General features: G+C 45.4%; 1 protein-coding gene across 1 annotated transcript in view; it reads left to right on the forward strand.

The window, feature by feature from the left end:
• Window positions 1-10,105: 10,105 nt before the first annotated feature.
• LOC145395780 (ionotropic receptor 93a-like) overlaps window positions 10,106-26,753 on the forward strand; it is a 163,819-nt gene continuing 147,171 nt past the window's right edge. The window contains exon 1 of the mRNA XM_080269317.1: window positions 10,106-10,162. Coding sequence (XP_080125443.1) covers window positions 10,106-10,162 — 57 coding nt within the window. The remainder of the gene's footprint in view (window positions 10,163-26,753) is intronic.

Here is a 26,753-nt window from a genome sequence, read left to right on the forward strand (position 1 = left end):
TTGGAGACATCAGCAAAATGCCTCCCTAAGGTCTCCGCAACCTCAGCAGGATCAGTGAGGAGGTAGTCACCTATTTTCAATGTTGGGTTGGGAGATGGGATAAATTTGCCTGAAAGCTTTCTAATTTTCCTTCATATAACCCTTGAGGCAGGCTTGGAATTAATGCCGTTGATGTAAGATACCCAAGAGTCCTGCTTTGCCTTTCCAAAGTAGCGACACTGCTTTGCCATGGCACGTTGGTAAAATTGGCGCATGGCGGCTGAGCTGCTGGTATAGTAATGCCGTTAACATTTCATTGTAATTTTCCTTAGTATGGCACAGGCTTTATTCCACAAGGGGACCCCAGGTCGACACGGTTTACCTTTTGACATAGGGATGGCCACATTGGCACTGCCCATAATCACAGCAACAAAATAATCATAGGCTTCCAAGTGACTAGAGAAGGACTAGAAAGGCCTTGCCAGAAGTATACCATTTTTATAATTCAACCAATCAGCCTCCTGCTCCCTCCACCTAGGAAAGGAATGAGCAGGGACATTTTTCATATACTTTAAATGGATTGGGTAATGATCGCTTCCATTCAGAAAAGGATTTACTGACCAATGAAAATCCATAAGGATGGAGGGAGAACACAAGCTCAAGTCATTAGCAGAGGAAGCTCAACTACCGACATCGTGGCAAGTCATAAAGCCGTCATTGTAAATCGAGATATTATACGATTGGAGTATGTCATCTATAATCCTCCCACCAGCATTCAAAATTGTACCACCCCATAGTGGATTATGGGCGTTAAAGTCTCCAAGAAGGAGAAAGGGGGCAGGAAGCTGACGGATTAAGTCTTCAATGTCCTGCTCACTGAAACCACCACCAGGTGGAAGATACAAGGAGCATACCGTGAGCGAATATTCCAATACAACTGTAACAGCAACTGCTTGGAGAGTCATCTGCAATTGAATAGAAGAGTCCTGCAAGGACCTGTGAACAATTATTGCTACACCCCCATGCGCCCGATTTTCTGGCTGAGGGGGAGAACCGTGAAAGACATAATTCAATCCAGGATTGTATACCTCAGAGCTCAACATGGTCTCCTGGAGACAAACGATACCTGGATCAAAGTCATGCATCAGAACTTTCAATTGCTCAGACCTAGAGCGAAGACCCTTACAATTCAATTGCAGGATGTCAGAATGGAACATTACCTGCTAACGTCAGAAGCCCCAACCTTTCCGTTACGGGGTTGGGAAGATGAAGGCACACGTTTGGTATGAGGGTGCATTGACAGACGATGGCTCCTCACGGACTTGTCAACATCAAATTTGGTGGCTGGAAACTTAGAAGTTTTTAGATGAAACAGACACAGGCTTTTGTTGCCTCAGGAGGGGATGGACAGCTGTGTCAGATGCTACAGGGGGGTCAAAGATAGAAGGTACAGGAGAGACATCCATCTAACGGTTGTCAGGCGGACAATCCTTATCAAGATTTGAAAACTTATTGGATAGTGAAATACCACCAGTATCCACAGGGGGAGAAGAATTCCGGGATCTCTTAGAACGGGGAGGACAAGTGAAGTCACTGTCAGCCTTTGCATTCGTTGTATGAGAGTGCTCCCTCACAGAGGGAGCAACCGCACTCTGCTTTCTGATTGCCTTTGAAGAACGAGGTGACAACAGCAATGCTCGGGAGTGCTTCCCCACAGAGGGAGCAACCGCACTCTGCTTACTGATGGCCTTTGAAGTATGGGGAGACAACAATATTGCTCGAGAGTGGTCCCGCACAGAGAGAGCAACCGCACTCTGCTTACTGACGGCCTTTGAAGGACGAGGTGACAATGACTGGGCAGAGGACAACCGAGAAAAGGAGGGGCCCTTACCAGAGACAACACAAGTACCACGGAGGGCTTTGGATGATTGCAAATCTGAAGAAGTTGAAAGACCAACAGAAGACTTGTCACCAGAAGCTGGAAGAGGCTTGGCGGGTGACTGAGGGTCATTGTGTTTAGTGCTGCTGGTAGTAGTGTGAGGAAGTTGAGGGGACTGTCCATCAGAACGATGGGATCAAAACCCTTGGACGACACTTGAAAATTTGGATCTAGGGTGTTTGTGGGCCATCAACAACCGATGCAGAGCACTGCCATAGCTAATGTGCTCATTGTCTGCGAGCCCAATAATTTCCTGCTCGAACTGGTACCACAGGCACGTTTTTAAATTCGGAGAGTGATCACCACCACAGTGCTTGCAGAACTTGGAGTTAGAGCATGATTCAGGGTCGTGACTGGCATAACTTCTGACTTTTGCAGGAGTCCTTCACATGACCATATTCGATGCAGTTATAGCACTGTGTTGGCCTACAGCGAAACTTCTTGACATGAAATCTCAGATGTCTGATTCTGATGTAGTCCGGCAGATGAGGTGATGAAAATGTCAGACATATAGTGGATTGGATTGATTGATTGAAAATATTTAAAATCTGGTGGCACAACAGCCAGGGTCATATGCCACCGGACACCAAGGCAAAAGACACGGGAAATAAATAGTGCATATTCAAGATAAAGTTAATAACTATTAGTAGAAATAAAAGACTAAAAATAATATAATAATAGCTAAAAGGAAATATCAATTACTTATAAAAGTGGAAGGAGGCCCGCCTCCTGAAGAAAACTAAAAACATCAGTAAAATCGCTATGGGCTCCACCAAGCATCGAGGAGAGACAGGAGACCCCATCTGCCCCTCTATGCCGTTGGAGGAAACTCTGATGCGGGCCCCCTAAACTCGGGCACTCGACCAGCAAGTGACGGACAGTAAGGGGAACAAGGCAATCATCACAGTATGGGTGTCTCTCACCACTCATCAGGAACCCATGCGTAAGCAGAGAGTGCCCAATACGAAGCCTAGCAAGAGCCACCTCAAATCGCCGAGGCATGGAAGGGAGAACCTTGGCACATCCACTCTCTGAAAGACCTCTTTCAGCTTATTATGAGCAACACTATCCCAGCGTCTCTGCCAATACATACGAATTCCGTGCCACAAGTAAAGTGTTATATCAGAAGCAGGAAGTGCATATTCGGTTGGGGGCTGTTCAGAAGCTGCAGCATTGGCCAATGCATCCACCTTCTCATTGCCAACCACACCAACATGTGCGGGAACCCAGCAAAAATCTACTCTCTTCCCCCGACGACGAACGAGGAACAGCCACTCCAAGATAGCTAAAACTATAGGATGCGAAGAGTTAAAAGATTCTAGGACCAAAAGCGTCCCTTGAGAATTGCTAAAAATAGTAAAATAATTGTCAGGGTGAGTAAACACCAACTTCAGGGCTAAAACGATAGCTGACAACTGTGCAGTAAAAACTGAGGCAATCAAAGGAAGACTACCTCCACGGCTAAAATTAGGAAATACCACTCCAAAACCAACACCAGATGCGGATTTAGAAATATCAGTATACATAGGTACAGAACCACCGTGACTAGAAGAATGTTCTAAATATAACTGTAAACAGCACTGAGGAGCAACAGAATCCTTTGAGCCTGTAAAAGACCTACAGAAAGTTACCTTGCGCAATATACATGGTGCAACCCTTGGGATCCGGACAGGACTGAAAGGTACAGCTGACAAACCAAACTCTTCCATAATATCCCGAACCCTATAGCCAAATGGATGAGGCATGCGAGGGTGTCTACTATAACACAGAAAACAAGAATGATTCATCACACACTCACAGACAAGCGAGTCTGGAAGGTGACGAATCCGGAGCCAGCACTGTGCTGCAACAGACTGACGCAGTAGATCTAAGGGAGGCACACCAGCTTCCACCAACAAGCTGGAAATTGGAGATGACCGAAAAGCTCCAGTTGCAAGGCGAAGTCCAGCATGACAGACAGCATCTACAGTTTTTAGTCTGGACTCTGTGGCAGAGGAGCATACCTTGCAGCCATATGACAGCTTGGAGACTACAAAAACCTGAAACAAATGCAAGGGCATCCTCCGATCAGCACCCCAAGAGGTATGGGACAGAACCCTAAGTAGATTGAGAGCCTTCATACATGATGTTTTAAGATTTGCCAAGTGTGAAACCCATATCAAACGAGTCAAATGTCAGGCCCAAGAATTTCGTCTCTGTCACACAACGAAATCTCCTGCCACAAAGCTGAACATCACGGTCTGGGTGAACCCCTCTCATCCTACAAAAGTGCACAGCCACAGTCTTAGAGGGGGAAAACTGAAAACCCTTGCAAGAGGCCCAGGCAGAAATCTTGTCCAAGGCAAGTTGCGTACGCCGCTCAATAGTAGACATGCGGGAACCAGAAAACCATATAACTATGTCATCCACATAATGGGATGAGGATACCCTAGCAAGCAAAGTGTTTGCGATACCATTGATGGCCACTGCAAACAGGGAAACACTTAACCCCTACACCGCGGGCTTGTTTACCAATGACTTGCGTGTGCCGCGGGGTTATTTGGGCTCCGACAGACTCTCAAAAAATATTTGCCAAAAATCAGTTATTAGTCCTAGAATAATAAAATTAAATGTGCTTATGGCACATAACTTCAGCTTTCTCCTGGAATGATTGTTGAGCCTTCGTCTGTTACCGTAGGACTTGTGGAGACCTCTGAAGTAGGGTAACGAAGTCTCCACTTTACACTTCCCGACAACCTGTAATATGATTACCACAGCCAGATACAAACACTATAAACACTATTCTACAATTTTCAAGTAGTTTGGGATCCATACTAAAAAAACAAACACTGTGAAAGCAATGGAAATTACGAGCGCGTCTGATCGTCGCACTGGCACTAGTTCGCTTTTGTTACTCTCTCATTTATTATTCATAAAACCCCTCACACTTTATATTTCTATTACTATATAACACTTATATATATCTACAGTCTTTATCCATAAGTTTCCTTCAGTAGTATTAGTTTATTGTCACTGTAGGGATTCAATTTCTTTCAGTAAAATACGTAGCATTCACCTTCTCGTCCTGTATACTGGCATTGAGAGTGAATGTCACTTTCATCTTCACTCTCATAACTCATAGCATTCAGACATGCTAGAGTGAAACTTTCACTTTCATTACTCCTAGGGTATATACTCGTATTCTTATAATACTACTCATTTACATTTCTATTTACGTTCTCTATTTTATTTACGTTATTTACATTTCTATTTTATTTACACTGTGTTATGCACTGTCACTTGAAATAACTTATAAAACTATTTTCCATTGTTCACGTATATTTACATTCATTACTTTCACTTGCTGTTTACACATTATTTACACATTATTTACAATTCCACTTGCACTGTTTTACTCAATAGAAAGATCGTAGTCACTCTTTTATCAATTGTCAGCCCTTTACCTCTTTCCACACGAGGTTTGGTAGGGGGTAAAGGTCACAGGGCCATTTGCATGGGGGTGAAAAAAGGCCTTGAAGTCAGCAAGAAGAAACATACGTACTCTCGCTTCGGAAGATGAGAGTAAACTGATAACGGAGGGCCAGCGTGGAGGCCTGCTTTAGGGGTTATTCAGAGTTACCAATATTGGTTCTTGAAACAGCTAAGTCTAGCACTGATATGATTGGCAGGAAATCTAGACAATACATTATAAATTTGGTAGTTCCAGGTGAATGTAAATATCACTTAGGCTTCTCCCTTCCCTCCTTACATGTATATTTATTACGAAAATAGATTAGAGGCCTACTTAGGAGATATATATTCAGAGCTACCAATGTTATATCTTGAAACAGCTTTGTCTAGCACTGATATGATTGGCAGGAAATCTAGACAATACATTATAAATTAGGTAGTTCCAGGTGAATGTAAATATCACTTAGGCTTCTCCCTTCCCTCCTTACATGTATATTTATTACGAAAATAGATTATACGGCATATTTCAAGGGGAAAAAACAGCGAAAATTAGCGAACGAGTGCACGTGAGGTGTTGTCAGGTGATGATTAGCCAATTCCAGGTGTATGGCACTCTCATTTACCTTATTTCTTTCTTGTATATATCATTTGGTATAAGAATAGGACATAGGGCTTATTTCAATGGATGAAATCAGTGAAAAATTCCAGGGAAGATTTACTTAGCGTAGCACGGCCGGGCAGGCGAGAGGATAGGGTAATGGAGGGGGGGTAGGGAGGGGAGTCAAGAACGGGGAGAAATGGCTAAATTGTCAACAATGGATGGGAGTACAGATGAGATTAGGAGTGCTGACTAGTGTTGGACATTGGCAGTACTGATAGATGATACAAGCCCCCGCTTGGAAGCCCGGGTGAATTCAAAATAACACAGAATCACAAAAGCGACGCCCTGCGATATGATCCCTTGCTCCCAAGCGTCACGAAAGTGACGCCCCGCGGTTAAGGGGTTAAGACACTCCCCTGTGGGACACCTTCCTCTTGGCACAGAGGCACAGAAAGGGTAGAACCCACATGAACACGAAACATATGATCAGTCAAGAAGTCTCCAAGCAACACAGGCAGGCGACCATGTAAACCAAAGGAATGAAGTTGTTGGAGGATGCCATGACACCAGGCAGTGTCATAAGCCTTCTCAAGGTCAAAGAACACAGCCACAAGATGTTGCTTAGAGGCAAAAGCTTCACAGATCGACACCTCAAGCCTGATAAGATTGAAGTGCACTGTAACGTAAGGAAACCACTCTGTGACGTAGAGAGAAAGCAACCGTTCTCCAGAAACCACATAGGCCTGACATTGACCATCTTTTCAAACAACTTGCACACACATGATGTTAAAGTGATAGGGCGATAGTTAGTGACCTGGGAATGATCTTTACCAGGCTTGGGAATGGGGAGGACAATACCCAACTTCCAATTCCTGGGAATAGAACCCTCACTCCAAACCCTGTTTAAATGGTCCAATAAAAACTGAAGTGAATCAGTTGGCAGATGACGCAGCAAAGCGTATGGAGTGTCGTCAGGCCCAGGAGCAGTGTCACTACACTCTGAGAGGGCATTACGCAGTTCACGGAGGCTAAAGTCTAAATTATAAGTCTCTTCGCCACGAGAATGAAAGTCAAGACCCAGTCTCTCCTGATTCCTACGAAAGGTAGCAAACAGCTGAGAAGAATCCTTTTGTGAGACAGCATAAAACTGATTTGCAAAGGCAGAGACTACTGCATCTGGTGCAGACACAAGTTCTCTGTGAAGTTGCAACACCGGTGGGGAGGAAGGCAAGAACCTACCAGAAATCTTGCGCACCTTTTTCCACACCATAGACATTGGAGTCGAGGATGTAACTGTAGAAACATACGACCTCCACGAGTTACGGCGAGCATTCTTCACGACCCATCTATAGTGAGCACGTGCTTTGCGAAACTATCTTAAAAAAAAAAAAATTACGATTGGCAAAATACCGACGGGCAGCTGCTTTGTAAGCTGTCTTTGCTATTGAGCAGTTGTCATTCCACCATGGCACAGGTCTCCGGGAAAAAACACCAGAAGTCCGTGGGATGGAATGAACCCCTGCTGAGAAAATGGTCTTAGTAAAATAATATTCGGCATCATCGATAGTTGAAAAATCAGTAACCCTGTTGACAAATACACATAGTTCCTCAAAGAGAGACCAATCATCTCTGTCCAGACACCAGCGTGGCAGACGGGCTACAGGAACAGAGCGAGTAGGCTGGACCATTATAGGATAATGGTCACTACCATGTAGATCATCCAAAAGCTCACAAGAAAAACCACGGACACAGAGGATGAAATGGTAAGGTCAATGACAGAGTACGTGCCAGTTTGAACATGAAAATAAGTCGGCCTCCCATCATTTAGGACAACCAAATCAAAATCCCCAACCAAAGAAGCAAAGAGATCACCCCTGGGATTTGAAAGCGAGTCACCCCACAAAGGATGGCGGCCATTAAGGTCACCAAGGAGTAGGAAAGGGGGTGAAAGTTGGCTGACAAGGGTTTCTAGATCAGCACGCATAACAGAAATGGAAGGTGGGAGGTACAGACAACAGATGGTATAGCACCTCCCAATGTCCATCTGTACTGCTAGAACTTGAAAGGGGGACTGAATCTCAAAGTAAATAATGGGGACATCAGAACAGCACAAAATTGCACATCCACCGCTGTGACCACCAGAGGAGATGCATGGAAGACTTCATACCCTCTAATAGAAGGGAACTGTCTGTCCCCCACTATCGTCTCCTGAAGACAGACACATAGCGGGTTCAAAGCAGACAGTAATAACTGCAATTCCTCCCAATTTGTCATGACACCTCTACAATTCCATTGTAGTAAACAGGCTGTGAATGCCTTAGTACCCATAGTGAAGGAAGAATCAGGATGAGGGGCGAGACAGCCTGGCCCCCCCGGCGGGTTTGGATTGATGCTTATGAGAGCCCTTTGGAGGAGCCTGCCCAGCACCAGAAACCCGCACCCTCTGTCTAACACCCAATGGCAAGCATGGGGATGAGGAAGTTTTTCAATATTCCTTCTTGAAGTGGGCAGACCAGTTTGTTTGGAAGGCGGCTTGGGGGCCACCTTTGGAGATGTAGGACGGCCAGTGCTCCCACCAGAAGCCCTGGAGGTGGAAGTAGAGTCCACTGGACTCGAATCTTTTGAGGAGGCCATCCCATGCTCCTGATCTGAAGCACCAACGAGCTGTCCAACAACATCCCCAGGTGAGGATGGGACCGGAGGTGAACCTGCTGTTTCGGATGTCACCTGGCTAGGTCCCTCAGCCTGCTGGGCAGAGGGAAGAGGAGAGGTGTCGACAGAAGGGTCAACAACAGAGACCTTAGGTGGCCGGTCTTCATGCTCAGAGGACTCTGACGAACAACGGTGACGTTTGCCAGGTACAGGTAGAGCCTTGGGCAGACTGGGTAGGACAGAAAAAGGAGTCTGGTCATCGTGGACATCTGTCATCACCACAGAAGTGTGCAAGTCATCAGCCACCGAAGTGGGGGCAGAAACAGTCGCAGTAGGGGGTGCGCGAGGTTCATTTTCACAAACAGTATGAACGATAGGGACAGCATCCCACAAAGCATTAGATGATGCAGTGGGCACTGGATTGGGTCGAGGCTGTCTCTGAGACATAGGGCGGTGTACTGGTATTCCAAAAAGGACAGAAGCATAAGTAACACTGGACTGAAACAAGCGAGTCTGGGCTCACTTCTTAGCCTCAGGGAATGAAACCTTCTCAAGCATTCGAATCGATAAAATCTCATTTCCCAGGCAGCAGCGAAGACAGTTTTTGGAAGATACCGCATGAGGGCCCCACAGTGATAGCATTTAAGGGATCCTGGACAGTCATTAGCATGACTTGGTCTGCCACAGGAGGTACAGACACCAGGAAGGCCAGCCTGTGAGCGGCGGCAAAATTGGCTAACATGTCCATACCCTTGGCAGTGAAAACAGCGCTTTGGGGTTGGCACATAAGGCTGTGACAGGAAGCAATAGGCATGCCAGTTTCACGGACCTAGACAATGTCAATTTATCAAATGTCAAGAACAATGTTGGAGTCGGGGTCAAGATCCCATCTATCTTTTTTTGAAGGCGCTCAACCTTCACCACACCAAACGACTGCAGCTCTTCCAACAATCGTTCCTCTGAGTATCTGAGGATGTCACGAGAGAAAATGACTCCCTTATATTGGTTGAAGGTTCCATGAGGAACAGAGATAACAGCAGAACTAGCAACAGAGGTCAATTTCATTAGCCGGGAGCTCTCCTCTGGGGAGGACACCTCAATGAGAATGCTTCCATCCCCCTAGGGAGAGATCTTGGACTCTCTTCCACAAGCTGACACTATGGCATGGTGCAGCACAAAAATATCAACATCTAGAACTGACCCACTTACGGAGGATTTCAGCACCAGATACTTTGCGTACAAAGCCGGTACGTGCTCTTCTGTGCTGAACCCCAAGGTCGTACCTACCAGACGTGATCGCCTCCCAGTCCCCGCTGAATGCTGAGGCAAAGGAGGAAATTCATCAGGGGCCTGGTAAGGCTCCAAGGTGGCAATAAGGGAGTCGCCAGGGACAGAGCCAGAGTCATCAATGAAATTTTTGTTTTGAGTGGCCATGTGCTTCAAAAAAAAAAAAAAAACTTCATTCCCTCACCCCTCCACCCACCATGGAGCCCAATAAGGGGAGGTCAGATGCCAGGAAAAGACCACTGGCGACCCCAGAGGTACTGGAAGAGTATTCTTAGGTAACCACTGGGAGACCCGGATGAGGGCGACCCAAGGACGATAAGAGCCACCAGGCCCCCAAGTGCCCACTTGATCCTAGCCAACACATGACTAGCCGACTGACCTGGTTGGGCCCAACCAGGCCGCCCATCTAGCCAGATATAAGGGACCAAAGAGGTGCATTGCCAGCTACAGGGCACATCATGCAGCATCGCTCAACTCCCAGGACTCCTGTCTCCCAGCATTACGGGACGCCATGCACGGCAAACACGTGGGGAGGCGACAGTCCCGCCCTAGATGGCAAGTGGGCAGGGACTAACATCACCAGCAGGCCTCCCCCACCAGTGATGTAGTGGGTGCTTGGTCCACGAGCCCGACAAATGCCGAACCCTACAAAGGTAGGCATGCCTCCAAAGTCGGTGGCACTGCCAGCCACGCTTCAAGCCCCGCCACCACGTCAAGGTGATCCCCCTCAGCAGGGATTTGATCATATGTAAGTACTTCTATCTATCTATTGCCAGACGCCTCAATCCCGTTTGGGGTGGCCACAAACAAATCGCCTCCAAGTCGCCCTGTCCCCCGCCATTTCACTCCCCTGCTCCCAACTCACACCCCCCTCTCTCATATACCTCTCCACCCCATCTCTCCATCTCATCCTCGGCCTCCCCCTCCCTCTTTCCCCCTCCACCTCACTCACATACACTCTCTTCGTCAGTCTTTCACCCTCCATCCTCTCCACATGGCCAAACCACCTCAGTGTGTTCCTCCTAACGCTTCCTATCACATCCACATCCACACCACAACACTCCTTTATATCCTCATTCGTCAGCCTGTCTCTCCATGTGACTCCACAGGCTCCTCTTAAATAACTCATTTCCACGGCTCTCACTCTTGACTTGTGTCCTTCCAACAACGTCCAAGCTTCACTTCCGTACGTTAGAGTTGGTATCACAATACTGTCATGTAGTAACTTTTTCACTTCCATGCTCACTTCCCTGTTTCTTATCACTGCTTTCAAAGAACCAGCAACCTTTCTTCCCTGCTGTACCCTTTCAAGCACTTCACCCTCCAAACCTCCATCCTTACTCATCACACTACCCAAGTACTTAAACGTACTCACATTTTCCAATTCCTCACCATCCAACCTCGCTGTACATTCACTGACTTCACCTCTCTCAAAGACCATCACTTTACTCTTCCCTACATTCACCTTTAGATTCCGTTTCTTACACACTCTCTCAAACTCATCCACCAAGCCTTGCAGCTCCCCTTCGTCTTCACTCAACAACACAGTATCATCTGCAAACAACAGTAAAGGGAGTTTCCAAACACTATCCTCTCTCACCAGGGCCACTCCAACATCCACTACCCTACCTTGTACCTCTTTTATTACCCCATCCATGTACAGATTGAACAACCATGGAGACATGACACATCCCTGTTTCAGCCCAACTTTCAAAGAGAAAAATTCACTTAGTTCACCATCCACACGCACTGCAGCCTTCGCACCATCGTACATACTCTTCACAGCATTCAACAACTTCCCATCTATTCCATATACTTGCTATGTTTATTTCATCCAAGGTTTGTCTGATATGCTTTCCAAGTCTGACACCAATCAGTTGTGCTATTAATTCCATTTGTGGGATAGTTCTGGGTTTCACTGATGCTACCCGTGTTTTACTTGTTAAAAGCAGGGATCTTGATTGTGTAACTATATATGCTGCTGCTCCGTATGCTTTTAATGAAGCATCACAAAACATGTGTAAAGTGCATTCTTCACCTTCCATTACTGTAGCTCTAGATATTTCATATTGTTCTAGTTGTCGTAATTCCCTTTCCACTGGTTCCCATTCCTCTGTGTACTTATCTGGTAGGGGATCATCCTAGTCTACCTTTTCCTTCCATGAATCTTGAATGAATAATTTTCTCTATTGTTATAGGGGTAAATATACCTAGTGGATCAAAAAGTTGACTTACTTTGGTAACTAACGAACGTTTTGTTAGATATAACTTTTCGGTCTGCTGATACTTTACTGGTTTTTCGATTTCGGTGTGTCTCCAGCGGTGTTCCATTGTAGTCCAAGTTCTGAAGTAATTGGTGGAACGTCATATCCTGGAATATCACACTATGTTTTCTTGAAGCCTAGAACTGTTAGTTAACCATTGTCTGAGAGGCATATTAAGTTTTAAGTACTTTATTAGCTTCTTTGTAAATATTAATTAGTTAATCATTATTAGCAGATACTTGGAAGTTGTCTACACAGAAATTATTATTAAGTGCGTTCTTAAAGGGACTATTGGAATTTTTCAGGTGGTAATCAATTGTGGCTTGCAATAAAAATGGAGAACTTGTTGCTCCAAACAAGACTGATATAAATCTATATGTTTTAATAGGACCTTCTAGGTTATGTGGATCTGCTGGCCACAGAAACCGAGTATAATCTCGGTCTTCCACTTGTAGACCAATCCTTAAAAATGCTTTGGAGATGTCTGCTGTATAGGCATATTCACCTGTTCTAAATCGTAATAGAACATCTAATTTCTTAGTAAGGCTTGGACCAGTTGTCAAACAATCATTTAATGAAGGTGACTGGCTGGTTGGTTTTGAACTACAGTAGAAGACTATACGAAGTTTTGTGATTGAATCCTTTCTTACTCCGTGATGAGGTAAGTAATGAGAGTTTTCTGTTGGGTGAACACTGGATACTACTTCTATGAATCTGGACTTTAACTGTTCACCCATAATTTTATTATACTCATCAATTTCTCCTTTCCTTAACTCTGTAACCAAAGAAGGCATCTGACAATTTGCTCTGGAGTAATTGTTTGGGAGGACTGGCTTATTCAGTTTCCATGTTAACCTCACCCAGTATTTTCCAGACTCATATTTAACTGTGTCTATGCAATCCTGGTATAATGTTTTGTCCTCGGGAAGTGGCTGGGCAGAATCAGTCCCTATCGCATCCAAATCCTACAATTTATGTATGGGAGGCTCACTGAGAAAGCGAGTCTCTATGTCCATAAGTGGATCACTCTCTTCCGTTATTCTCATCACGATTACAGAATCTGGAGTAATAGATTGTGTACAGCTGGTTTCTGTTATAGTTGTGCTATATTTGTCAGGAATTTTACGTTATAATATAGCCAGCAGGTGATTTAAGCAAGTGTATGCCTTCACAAATAGTTGTGCTCAGCGATATAAAATCATAATAATGATCAGAGCCAATGAGTATATCTATTGGTCCCACTGTATCATCTAGTTACTGCAGATTCAGCAAGTATAATTCCTTTCCTGGTCAAATGTTAGATTGCCTCAGTCAGTCCTGCAGTCACAATAGTTCTCGATAGTTTATCAAAAACAATTGCAGTTATTCTCTTCAGTCTATTTCCCATTTTGACTGTTGGCTTGACATGTCCACATCTTGTGTACTAGGCTTACCAATAAATCATTTCAATGTCATCCTCACACTTTGTTTAATAGGTAGGCCGAACTCTTGGACTAGGCTCTTTGTGATGAAAGTTTTCTGCGAACCACTGTCAAAGAACAAACTGACATTCGGCACCTCTTTTTATCAGCTTCACGTGGGCTAACGCCTTTGAAAGAGCGACTCCTGAGGCTCTGGTTATCACTGCCCCCGTCGTAATATTTACGGCTGTCTGTGTGCTACTGTTGTCCGAGTCATTTTTCTCTGCAGTATATTTGAGGCGCTGAGTTCATTACCGGTCTGAGCGCCAAAACTACAAAACGCCAGAAAATATGTTTAAAGCCTGGCAACTTTAAAACTTTGATATCTTAGTAACTGCTTCTGTTATTTATTTTTTTTTTATGTAGGTTACAGTATTTCCTTTATTGCAATAACCTCTATTTTGTGCTACCTGTTATTAATCATGATGATATCGTGTGAAGAAGGATAATTTTCCCCCCTACTGCCTGATCGATCGGCTAAGAAAATATTTTGATCCTACTAATAACTACAGAAATACATCATAAGAGGCCAATAATATATTAGCATAATGTCCCAGGAGTGTCATACTGTGGAGTAAAATCAAAGTTCTTTGACATAAGTATTACTGTTTTCACAATAATAGCAGTTTAATGGTCGGAAACTTTGTACGTGTTTTTCTCGGAGTTTTTAACCACCAATAAACACGAGCCACATCACCAACATCAAGAAAAACATAATACATTATTATATTGCTGACAGTAATAAAAAAGTAAGACAACATTCAGTGTATGAGGTCATTATTAGAAAACTGTAACCTGGATGATAAAAAAAAGAATCTATAACTTGAATTTTAAAAAAAGTTACAAGTACCAGTGACTTCACAAACACAATGGCAAGAAGAATAATAGTAATAATGGTTAAAAAATACTCTAATAATAATGAGAAAGCACCCACAAGGCAGGTGGGAATAGTGTCAGGCATCAGCTTATTGGCTAGCTGCAATGCAACCAGACTATCTGATTGGCCAGCTTCAAGGGTGTAAGGAAAGGGGCTTGGGTACAGCCCGGTAATGCTCTCACATTCACTTCAACACCATGGGGAGTCAACATAAGGAACATAGGAGAGGCTGAACTCATAGGAAAAGCGATCATACAGCTGGCGGAATTCTGGACCCAGTTGCCTGCCTTGAGCACTAGTGTGGCATGACAGTGCAACACACATGTCTACTTAACCAGGATTTTGACCCCTTTGTAGGTTGTTTCTCAGCACTTTTTTACCTCTAGCATATAAAGAGATGGTTTAGCTACTTGTTGGTGCATGTAGGTACTTGGCGGCCATTTCGGCGCTTAGCCCGGTAATGAACTCAGTGCCCCATTTTATCATTTTGACTTTTGAGGTATAGTCGATTTATCATAAGATTTTTGCAAAGTGTTGCGTGATAATTACCTTTCTTGCATCTTTTGCAAGTCTCTAGTTTAGTCTGACAGTCTTTTGAGTGATGAGCACCCATGCATCTTATACAAACCTGAGATCCTTTAATCTTTGTATCCTTTCACTTCCAGTAGAGAATTTGGTACACTGTGAATCTCTTTGAAATGCTTCACAGAACCTACACTTGTTACTTAGTGGGTGATTTTGCTTTGTTACAGCTCCAGTTGTGCAGTATGATCCGATATTTCGCTCCTTCGAATTATCAGTAGCAGATATGTTTGTTGTTTGCTGGTTTGTAGACTTAATCCCTCATTCAGTTGTTTGAGGGTGAAGTAGTTTACTTCATATTTGAGACAGAGTTGCCGTATTGTTGCGAATGGCAATCTGTGTTGAAAGAGTGAGGCCAGTATCCACTCACAACTGTAATCATGTTTATTTTTCAGGCTCCTAGTTAAATTCAGCATAGTTACTCTGTATGCTTCTAAGGAGTCTCTAGCAGGTTTAGGGCAATGTTGACAATTTTTCTGAAGCAAGCAATGTTTCATCTTCTCTTCATCTCCATAAGTTTCTTTCAAGCTGTCCAGAGCGTTTTGATAATTCACTGAGGTAGAGCTATACTCGTTGATAAGATCCAGTGCTCTACCCTCCAGCTGTTACTTAAGGTATTGAAGTTTAGTCACTGGCTCCAAGTCTGTTCTGCTTCCTATTTCTGCTTCAAACTGATCTATCAATGCTTCATACTCTGCAAGGTCCCCTTCAAAAATAAAGTAACTTTATGTTTGGAAGCTTGGGTCTAACAGCAGCTGTGCTGCTCATTTGTCCAACATGGGAAACTGATGTACTAGCACACGATATAAGCTGAGCTTTTAACTTTGTGATTTGGTGTCCATATAAACTATACAGAGGGTAATAATCATCCTGTAGTGTCTCCACCTCATCATCTTTGCAATCATCCTCCAGTAAAGCAGATTCCAGTTTAGAACATACTTCATTGTAAGACTTCCACTTTGTTTCTAATATATTGATGGTTGCTTGTACTTCATTTGGAACAGAAGTAAGGTTACTTAACACCTTATCGGAATCATTATTTGCTCTGGTTAGATGGCCCTTAAATGCTTTAAGAGAATGCCTCAGTTTGTCTACCTCCATTGTTATTTATGAAGAAATACCTTATGGTGTTCCTTAATTTTAATCTTAGATGAATCTCAAAATGAACTCCATCAGTTCTTCCCAGTTGAAAGGGCTTAGCGCCAACACTGACAAACCGTACATAGGATTTATTTCTTAACTTCCTCTTCAACCGGTCGTTAATGCAATTATCTATTCGATTGTATCTGGACGTAGTTACGTTAAGGCCCTCTCCCACTTCGGCGAAAGTGGGGAAGATAAAGTCACGATAAGTCAAAAATCCTTAATCGTGGGTATTCGTGATCAAAATCTTGTCCATTCGTGGCATGTCGCCGATACGTCGCATGAGGTGGAAATTTGTCGTGGGGGGCCGCGACATTTTCATGCTGCATGAAAACGTCGTGGCCCTCCACGATTTTGTAAAATTTCTCAGATTAGTCGTTGACAACAAGGCGACGCCTCGGCGACGTCGGCAATTACCCGGTGTATAAACCGTGTATGATCGCCGACATCGGCGAGGCGTCGGCGGTGAAAAAACCGTTGAGATGTTACATGGTCATACGGCGAAGAGTCAGCAATGTATCGGCGATGCATCGGTGAGGTTAATACGACATAGCTTACGTAAACCGTACGATACGTACCGGGTTGTGCGACAGTAATATTTCATCTTATGAATGTCGGTGATATATCGCCGACATTTCGCGGATGAACCATCGATTAATCGCCTTAAATACGCCGATGATGGCGAGGCACCTGCGATGGCCTCAGTGTTTTGTCTGCAAGGTGTGTGCGATTAATTCTGCATTGGCGCTGATGCATTCGCCGACACATCGACGATACATCATCGACAGCTCGCCGCCGTTGTACCTTTATCGGCGTTGAATCGCCGTAAAAAAAAACTTTAAAATTTGAATTTAGAATAATGCTTGCGCAGTACGCCGACATATCGGCGATATGTCGACTACTAGTCGCCAGTTATATCTTATACTCCGCCGAGGTGTCGGCGTTTTGTCGTACTGGTGTCGCCGGTATTACGCCGACACCACGATTCTTGGTCAGAGTCGTCGACACATCATCGACTTCGGCCACGATTTTCATCGTGGCTTCATCGTGCCTATTTACGCCGAAGTGGGAGAGGGCCTTTAAAGTTGTTGCCAGGAGGGGGATTTCGATGTTCTATCCACACCAGTGTTATATTAGAACTGCAATGGTAGTGTATCAGCTCTACTGCACGAGTAATATTACTGGCAATAGTGGATGGCACACATCATTAATGTCATTATCATGTGACAAGCGGAGAACGACCAGAAAGATTCGATTATCTTTCAAAATTGGAAACCTTGGCACCTGGAGATCGAAATATCCTTATTTCTGTACCACTTACTTCACCAATTGAGTAAGGTACCAAACTATGCCCTACAATGGCGACTAATTTATCTTTACTCATTTCAAATTCGTAACTGATCCCAGTGTAAGAGTAAATTCATGCTCTTTACATTTTTGTCCGTTCTTTTGTATCCCGTTCGAAGGACCTTGTCTGGGATCCGAATCACGATCGCCCGAATCGCCCTTCGATTGATTAAGATTCCACAAGTTAATATTGGGCAAATAAAGTGTCATATATATATACTTACAACACTACTTACGTTATTTATCGTCAGAAGCCCAAGAACCACCCTTTGTAAAGATTATAAAATTTGGACTGTAATAATCGATGATAACCCTTTTCTCAGTGAACTACCGTATTCATTACTGCCCTATAGTATCAGATTTGTATTATCTCTTCGTCAACAAACGAAAGTATAACTTACTTTTTTTTTTGTACAACATACGGCGTAACGCCAATCTAAGGATAATTCCTACCTACTGGCCAATGTGTTAGAGAATTACCTTGATTAGTGAACTGCGGTGTGAGCTGGTTAATATCAGTAGATTGATTGATTGATTGTAGTAGAAACTGGCGGCGCAACTGCTAAGGTCATATGCCACCGGACAACAAGCTAAAACACATGGCAAATAAATTGTGCATAGTTAATAACTTTTTCTAGAAATAATACACTGAAAATAATAAAAGAATAGTTAAAAGAGAAAACAATGTCTTATAAAAGTGGAAGGAGGCCCGCCTCCTGAAGAAAACCAAAAACATCAGTAAAAACGCTATGGGCTCCACCAAGCATCGAGGAGAGACAGTAGGCACCATCTACCCCTGTATGCCTATGGAGGAATCTCCAACGCAGGTCCCCCAAACTTGGACACTCGACCAGCAAGTGACGGACAGTAAGGGGAACAAAGCAATCATCACAGTATGGTTGAGTCTCGCCACTCATCAGGAACCCATGTGTAAGCCGAGAGTGCCCAATGCGAAGCCTAGCAAGAGCTACCTCCAATCGCTGAGGCATGGAAGGGAGAACCCTTGGCACAACCACTCTCTGGAAGACCTCTTTCAGCTTGTTATGAGCAACACCATCCCAGCGTCTCTGCCAACACACATCCATTCTGTCCCGCAAGTAAGGTGTTAGATCAGATGCAGGAAGCGGATATTCTGTTGGGGGCTGTTGAGTAGCCGCAGTCTTGGCCAATGCATCCGCATTCTCATTGCCCACCACACCAACATGTGCGGGAACCCAGCAAAAATCCACTCTCTTTCCCCGACGACGAATGAGGAATAGCCACTCCAAAACAGCTAAAACTAAGGGATGGGAAGAGTTAAAAGAGTCCAGGGCCAAAAGCGCCCCTTGAGAGTTGCTAAAAATAGTAAAATAATTGTCAGGATGAACAAACACCAACTTCAAGGCTAAAATGATGGCTGACAACTCCGCAGTAAAAACTGAGGCAACCAAAGGAAGACTACCTCCACAGCTATAATTGGGAAATACCACTCCAAAACCAACACCTGATGCGGATTTAGAGCCATCGATATACACAGGCACAGAACCACCATGACTAGAAGAATGTTCTAAAAATAACCTTAAAAGACACCGAGGAGCGACAAAATCCTTTGAACCTGCAATAGGCCTGCAGAAAGTTACCTTGGGCAATATCCAAGGCGCAACCCTCGGGATCCGAACAGGACTGACAAGTACTGCCGACAAACCAAACCCCTCCATTATATCCTGAACCCTATAGCCAAATGGACGAGGCATGCAAGAGTGTCTACTATAACACAAAAGACAAGACTGTTTCATCACACCCTCACAGACAAGTGAGTCTGGAAGGCGACAAATCCGGAGCCAGCACCATACTGCAACAGACTGACACAGTAGATCAAAGGGAGGCACACCAGCTTCCACCAATAAGCTGGGAATTGGAGAGGACCGAAAAGCCCCAGTTGCAAGGCGAAGACCAGTATTATAGACATCATCTAGAGTTTTTAGTCTTGATTCTGTGGCAGAGGAATATACCTCACAGCCATATGACAGCTTAGAGGTTACAAATACCTGAAACAAATGCAAGAGTGTCCTTCGATCAGCACCCCAAGAGGTATGGGACAGAACCCTCAATAGATTGAGAGCCTTCATACATGATGTTTTAAGATTTGCCAAGTGTGAGACCCATGTCAAACGACAATCAAAAGTCAGGCCCAAGAATTTCGTCTCTGTCACACAATGGAGTCTCCTGCCACAAAGCTGGAGATCAGGGTCCGGGTGTACCCCTCTCATCCTACAGAAGTGCATAGCCACAGTCTTTGAAGGGGAAAACCGAAAACCCTTGGAAGTGGCCCAGGCAGGAATCTTGTCCAAGGCAAGTTGCATACACTGCTCAATAGCAGACATGCGGGAGCCAGAAAACCATATAGCTAGGTCATCCACATAAAGGGATGAGGATACCCCAGTAGGCACAGTGTCAATGATACCATTAATGGCCACTGCAAACAGGGAAACACTTAAGACACTCCCCTGTGGGACACCCTCCTGGCACAATGGCGCAGAGAGGGTAGAACCCACACGGACCTGAAATACACGATCAGTCAAGAAGTCTCCAAGCAACACAGGCAGGCGACCACGTAAACCAAAGGCATGAAGTTGTTGGAGGATGCCATGGCGCCAGGCAGTGTCATAAGCCTTTTCAAGGTCAAAAAACACAGCCACAAGATGTTGCTTGGAGGCAAAAGCTTCACAGATTGACGCCTAGAGCCTGATAAGGTTGTCTGAAGTGCACCGTAATTTACGGAAACCACTCTGCGACGGAGAGAGAAAGCAACCGTTCTCCAGAAACCACATAAGCCTGACATTGACCATCTTTTCGAACAGCTTGCACACACATGATGTTAAAGTGATAGGGCGATAGTTGGAGACTTGGGAATGGTCTTTACCAGGCTTGGGAAAGGGGAGGACAATACCCAACTTCCAACTCCTCAGAATAGGGCCCTCACTCCAAACCCTGTTAAAAAGGTCCAATAAAAACTGAAGTGAATCAGTCAGAAGATGACGCAGCATAGCGTATGGAATATCGTCAGGCCCAGGAGCAGTGTCACGACACTCTGAAAGGGCAGCACATAGCTCATGGAGGCTAAAATCTAAATTATACAGCTCTCTGCCACGAGAGCGAAAGTCAAGACCCAGCCTCTCCTGATTCCTACGAAAGGTGGCAAATGGCTGAGAAGGATCCTTTGTGGAGACAGTGTCAAACTGATCTGCAAAAGCAGAGGCTACTACATCTCGTGCAGACACAAGTTCTCCGTGAAGGCACAACACCGGCGGGGAGGGGGGCGAGAACCTACCAGAAATCTTGCGCACCTTTTTCCACACCACAGTCATTGAAGTTGAAGATGTAATTTTAAAAACATACGATTTCCACGAGTTATGGCGAGCATTCTTCATGACCCATCTATAGTGAGCACGTGCTTTGCGAAACTGTATTTTTAGAAAAACAACATTACGATTGGCAAAATACCGACGAGCAGCTGCTTTGTAAGTTCCCTTTGCTATGGAGCAGTCATCATTCCACCATGGCACAGGTCTCCGGGAAAAAACACCAGAAGTCCGTGGGATAGAGTGAACCCCTGCTGAGAAAATGGTCATAGTAAAATAAGATTCGGCATCATCGATAGTTGAAAAATCAGTAACCCTGTTGGCAAATACACATAGTTCCTCAAAGAGAGACCAGTCAGCCCTGTCCAGACACCAGCGTGGCAGACGGGCAACAGGAACAGAGCAAGCAGGCTGGACTACTACAGGATAATGGTCACTACCATGTAGATCATCCAAAACCTCCCAAGAAAAATCAAGGGCACAGTTAGAGGAGGAGATGGTAAGGTCAATGACAGAATACATGCCAGTCTGAACATGAAAATGGGTAGGCCTTCCATCATCTAGGACAACCAAATCTAAATCCCCAACCCAAGAGGCAAGACGATCACCCCAGGGATTTGAAAGTGAGTCACCCCACAAAGGATGGCGGCCATTAAGGTCACCAAGGAGTAGGAAAGGGGGTGGAAGTTGGCTGATAAGGGTTTCTAGATCAGCACGTATAACAGGAACGGAAGGTGGAAGGTACAGACAACAGATGGTATAGCACCTCCCAACGTGCATTTGTACTGCTAGAACTTGAAAGGGGGACTGAATCTCAAAGGAAATAAAGGGGACATCAGAACGGCACAAAATTGCACATCCACTGCTGTGACCACCAGGAGGAGATGCATGGAAGGCCTTATACCCCCTAATGGAAGGGAACTGTCTGTCCCCCACCATTGTCTCCTGAAGACACACACATAGTGGGTTCAGAGTAGAGAGTAATAACTGCAATTCCTCCCAATTTGCCATGGCACCTCTACAGTTCCACTGAAGACAGATTGGTACCGATTGAGCCATAGTGATTAGTATTAAATATTATGAACTTAGAAAGCTATGTAGCAACCCCGTTGGGAAGGGAGTGAAAGCCCTTCTTCCTAGGTGTGGAGTTCTGCCTCACCAACCGAGAAGGCAATGAAGATTTAGAGTTTCCGTGGGTGGAAGTACCCTTACCCCGAGACATGTCCCGCCCATTGCCAGAATGAGTCCGAAGCACAGAGACCTTCTTGGAAGACCCACGTGCCCCGTCCGCACACCCATGTGAGGGTTCAGCTGGCACCTCGGGGCCAACCGAACCCCCCCCAACTAAATCATCCAAAGGTTGGCCGCTGGATGACGGATCAAAGGCAGCAAGTGACTGAGCTCTATGAGTATCTAAAGACCCAGGCCCCACCACACCTAAGGAAGAGGCAGGGACGGGAATCCTAGAAGGGCCATCATGAACACCCACAGACTTAGACGCGACCACTGGCTGGGTTGTTGAGCGAAGAGCGCCCTCAGAATCCTCATGTGGTACAGAAGTTTGAACCTTAGAAGGAGGGGAGTCACCCAAAAACTCCTCACTCGTTTATGGTTGGCAGATGCAACCTCCATCTCTGCACCAGAACTTAAACCATTTGAAACTATAGTGCCTCACTGTAAAGAAGAGTGAGCAACAGTAGCAGAGCGGGCAGATGGTACAAGAGCAGCAGTCGGTACGGAAGTAGCAGCTGATACAGAAGTATGAGAGACGCTGGTTTTTTTGGATATGTCAGGACAAGGATGCACAGGAAGGACATCGGGAGTTTTGAATGTGTCAAAGCAAAGTGTAGCATCAACACTGGTGCTTGTCACAGGAGGAACCGGAGGAACTGGGATGGGGGAGGCACTCCCAGACGCTGGAAGAACCTTCGCAGAGGGGACACCGCCAGAGACAGGAGGCACCTCCCTGGAGGAAGCATGGCTGCTTCCAGGCTGCACTCCCTTAGTGGAACCCCCCGGGCGAGAAGGCCGGGATGTAGAACCCCAAGAATTTGATGGGGCATTGTGTGATGGCAGGGGCACCTGCCAGATAGCTTTATGGCGAGACAACGCAGCAGCAAAGGTAACCCCAGGGTGAATGAACCGCTCCCTTACCCTGGCCTTTGCCTCAGAAAAGGAAATTTTCTCCTTCGTTCGGACTGAAATGATCTCGTATTCATATTTGTATACTTCTCAATCCCTTGAGGAGGCTACATGTGCTCCTCCACAGTTCAAACATTTAGAGGGTTGAGAACAATCATCTATACCATGAGAAATTCCACCACAATTTCCACAGACCTAAGGAAGGCCAGACGCTTCCCACCTGCAAGAACGGCGGACGTGACCAAATCATTGACAATAATAGCATCTTCTAGGTCGGGGAACATAAGGTTTAACCTTTAGCTTCCACCATGCAGCAGTGATAACCTCCGGCAAGGTAAGATGGTCAAGTGTCAAGATAAGAGTGGGCGTGGGGGGTTAAAACCCCATCAACCTTCTTCATAATTCTCTGTACTCCTACAACACCCTGAGGAGCCAGCCCCTCTAAGAGGGAAGAATCAGAATATGAGATCAAGTCACGAGAATACACAACCCCTCGGGACTGGTTTAGGACCAAGTGACGAGAGGCAGGTACAGGATAACCAGCGACCATAGTTAGGGACTGGATGCGTGAACTCTCCTCTTCATTCCTAGCTTCTAGCAATAGAGAACCATCACCCTGTAAAGAGACCTTGGGGGTAAATCCACATGCTGAAACTAGACCACTGTGAATCTGAAAACAATTCAGGTTCCGGAAAGAAGTACCATTATCCATTTTAATGACTACATATTTTGTGTAAGAGTTATTAATAAAATTACCAAGTATGAGCTCCATCGAAAAGGCATCACGATTCACAATTTTGGCTGACGACCCGGAGGGTGCAGGGTCGTCGGCCAGAGAGTGACCAGTTGATGCCGACTTATGCGGCTGGTCACCGACCACACGAGTGGGTAAAGAATTGTTTAGTGTATCCATAAATACATTAGTGTAAAAAAATTGGCACCAGGAGCCAAGGGAAACCACCTACCAAGGAGTGAGAGGACTGAGCACAGTCTGATGGGAGCGGGGTACCTCGTTCCCAGAGAGTGTCCCCAAAAGGACACCCCGTGATTCGAAAGTTTGCTCCCACCAGTGCAAAGACCCCCCTCCCCAACACCCCTCAGCCCAGACACCCAACCAACCAACTCAAGACAGCACTGATGCGATCCCTCTGGAAGGCGGAACCAATGACCCATACGGGTAACCTACGTTTCGGGCAGCGCTTAGTCAGACCCCTCACCTACAACCCTACCCGCATGGGAGACCCTGCCAGATGTCATTACATCCACGAGCAGGCTTGTGGAATCACCGGAGCATGCAAGCCCCCCCACCATGACAAGATGGTTGCCCACGGGGGGGTTTAATATCGGTATTATATAATAATCAATAGTATTATAAATCTCTCGCTCACCATAATTTATCGTTATCTCTGGTGCGATCGTTCCAATGTCTATGTCCTGCTGATACAATAGGACTATTCACTTCGTCCTTTCACTGGGAAGTCCAGACAACAACTCCTCTCTACCCTTCATAGTTTTCCTCATTGACTGGCGGACGAATACCTAAGTAGTGCCCACGTTCATATAAACCCTTTTACGGCGCGTTAAGTGCGAAGCTGTGTTCTGTTAAACAGATTATGTATATTAACTATGTACATTGTATTACTCTCAATCTATTATGGTACAGTCGTCAGCATAAATTCCCTGCAAGTCTGTGATGCGAGTCCTTATGTCTGGCAACAGAGTAAGGGGACTAGTTTTTTATTTATTTATTTTTTTAAAATAATAATCATGGCGGCGCAACTGCCAGGGTCATATGCCGCCGTATAACAAAGAAGTAAAAAACAAAAAACATAGGATAAGCCACACAATCAAAAAGGAGAAATTCTAAATATCCTTAAGAAGTCCTGCCTCCTTCACAAAGGAGAGGGTTGCCCCTCCCAAGGCACAGGCATCCTCCCCGAGCACGGAGGAAAGATGATACACACCTCCATCCGATTGGTGGTCAGAGAGGAACCGACGCCGCAAATCCTCAAGACTAGGACACTCCACCAACAGGTGCCGAACAGTCAAGGGAACCAGACAGTCATCACAGAATGGAGGAGGAGCCCTCTCCATTAAAAAACCGTGAGAGAAACGGGTGTGGCCAATGCGGAGGCGGCACAAAGCAGTCTCCCATTGACGAGGGAAGCCCTGGTAACTGAATGAGCCCACCTTCTGGCAAATCGAGCGCAACTTATTGGCACCCACAGCATCCCAATGCTCCTGCCAACAGCACCAAACCCTGAAGGCAATAAAGGAGCGCATATCTGCAGCAGGCAGACGATACAGAGGGGACTGTGCAAGAGGGGGACGAGCCGCTGCCGCCTTGGCCAGCTGATCAGCTCGTTCATTCCCTGCCACTCCTACATGAGCTGGAACCCAACAGAAATCTACACGACGTCCACGACGCCCTAAATGGAAAAGCCACTCTAAAATGGATAAAACCAAAGGATGAGAGGGATTAAAAGACTCCATTGCAGAAAGAGCACTTCGTGAGTCACTAAAAACAGTAAAAGCAGTGTGGGGGAGAGTGAAGAGAATCTGAAGGGCAAATAAAATAGCAGTCAGCTCAGCCGTAAAAACAGAAGCAGTCACAGGGAGGCTCCCACCTCGACAGAAGGTGGGAAACACCACACCAAAGTCCATACCCGCATCAGACTTAGATCCATCAGTATAAACTGGTATGGAGTCCCCATGAGAAGAGGCATGCCCTAAAAACAGAGAAAATAAAACCTGAGAAGGAAGGGAGGCCTTACTGGATGAGAAGAAACGACAAAATGTCACCCTGGGGAGAAGCCAGTAGCCCACCCTCGGGACACGGTGGGGAGTGATCGGCACAGAAGGAACAGAGAAGCTAGACATAATCGACTGCACCCTGAAACCAAAGGGCTTTGGAAAGGATGGCCGAGTGGCAAAAATAGGTGAACGAGAATCTTGAGAGACCTTGAGAAAGGGCACGGAGTCTGGGAGACGAGATAAGCGATACCAACATCTCATCAAAAGGGAAGAGCGGAGCAAGTCTAGAGGAAGGACACCAGCATCAGCCAACAAACTCGAAATCGGGGAAGATCGGAATGCCCCAGTGGCGAGACGAACACCAGCATGATGTATGGAATCTAAAATACGAAGCCGGGCTTCTGAGGCAGAGGAATAAACTTCACATCCATAATGAAGTTTGGATAAAATCAGAGACTGATGCAAGAGGAGGAGGGTCATGCAATCAGCTCCCCAGTATGTGTGCGCTAAAACTTTCAAGAGACTCAATGCTCTGAGACACTCAGATTTTACGTACCTCAAGTGAGGGACCCAAGTCAACCGGCTGTCAAAAATCAGCCCTAAAAACCGGGTTTCCTTTAAACACGAAATACGACGCCCATCTAAAAAAAGGTTTGGGTCAGGGTGGACTTCACGAACGTGGCAAAAATGCATGGCAACGGTCTTCTTGAAGGAAAATCGAAAACCTCGTTCATCAGCCCATCTAGAGACACGGTTGAGAGCCATCTGCATCCTCCTTTCTGCCATTGACATCCGTGAGGCAGTGACAGAGATTGATAAATCGTCAACATAGAGAGAGCCACAAACACCATCAGGGAGCACAGAAATAATGCTGTTAATTGCCACTGCGAAAAGGGTAACACTTAGTATGCTCCCTTGTGGCACACCATCCTCAA

This window comes from Coenobita brevimanus, chromosome 33 (genome assembly GCF_032717465.1).
Source record: "Coenobita brevimanus isolate Jiangsu-jjx chromosome 33, ASM3271746v2, whole genome shotgun sequence".
Classification (NCBI taxonomy): Eukaryota; Metazoa; Arthropoda; class Malacostraca; order Decapoda; family Coenobitidae; genus Coenobita; species Coenobita brevimanus.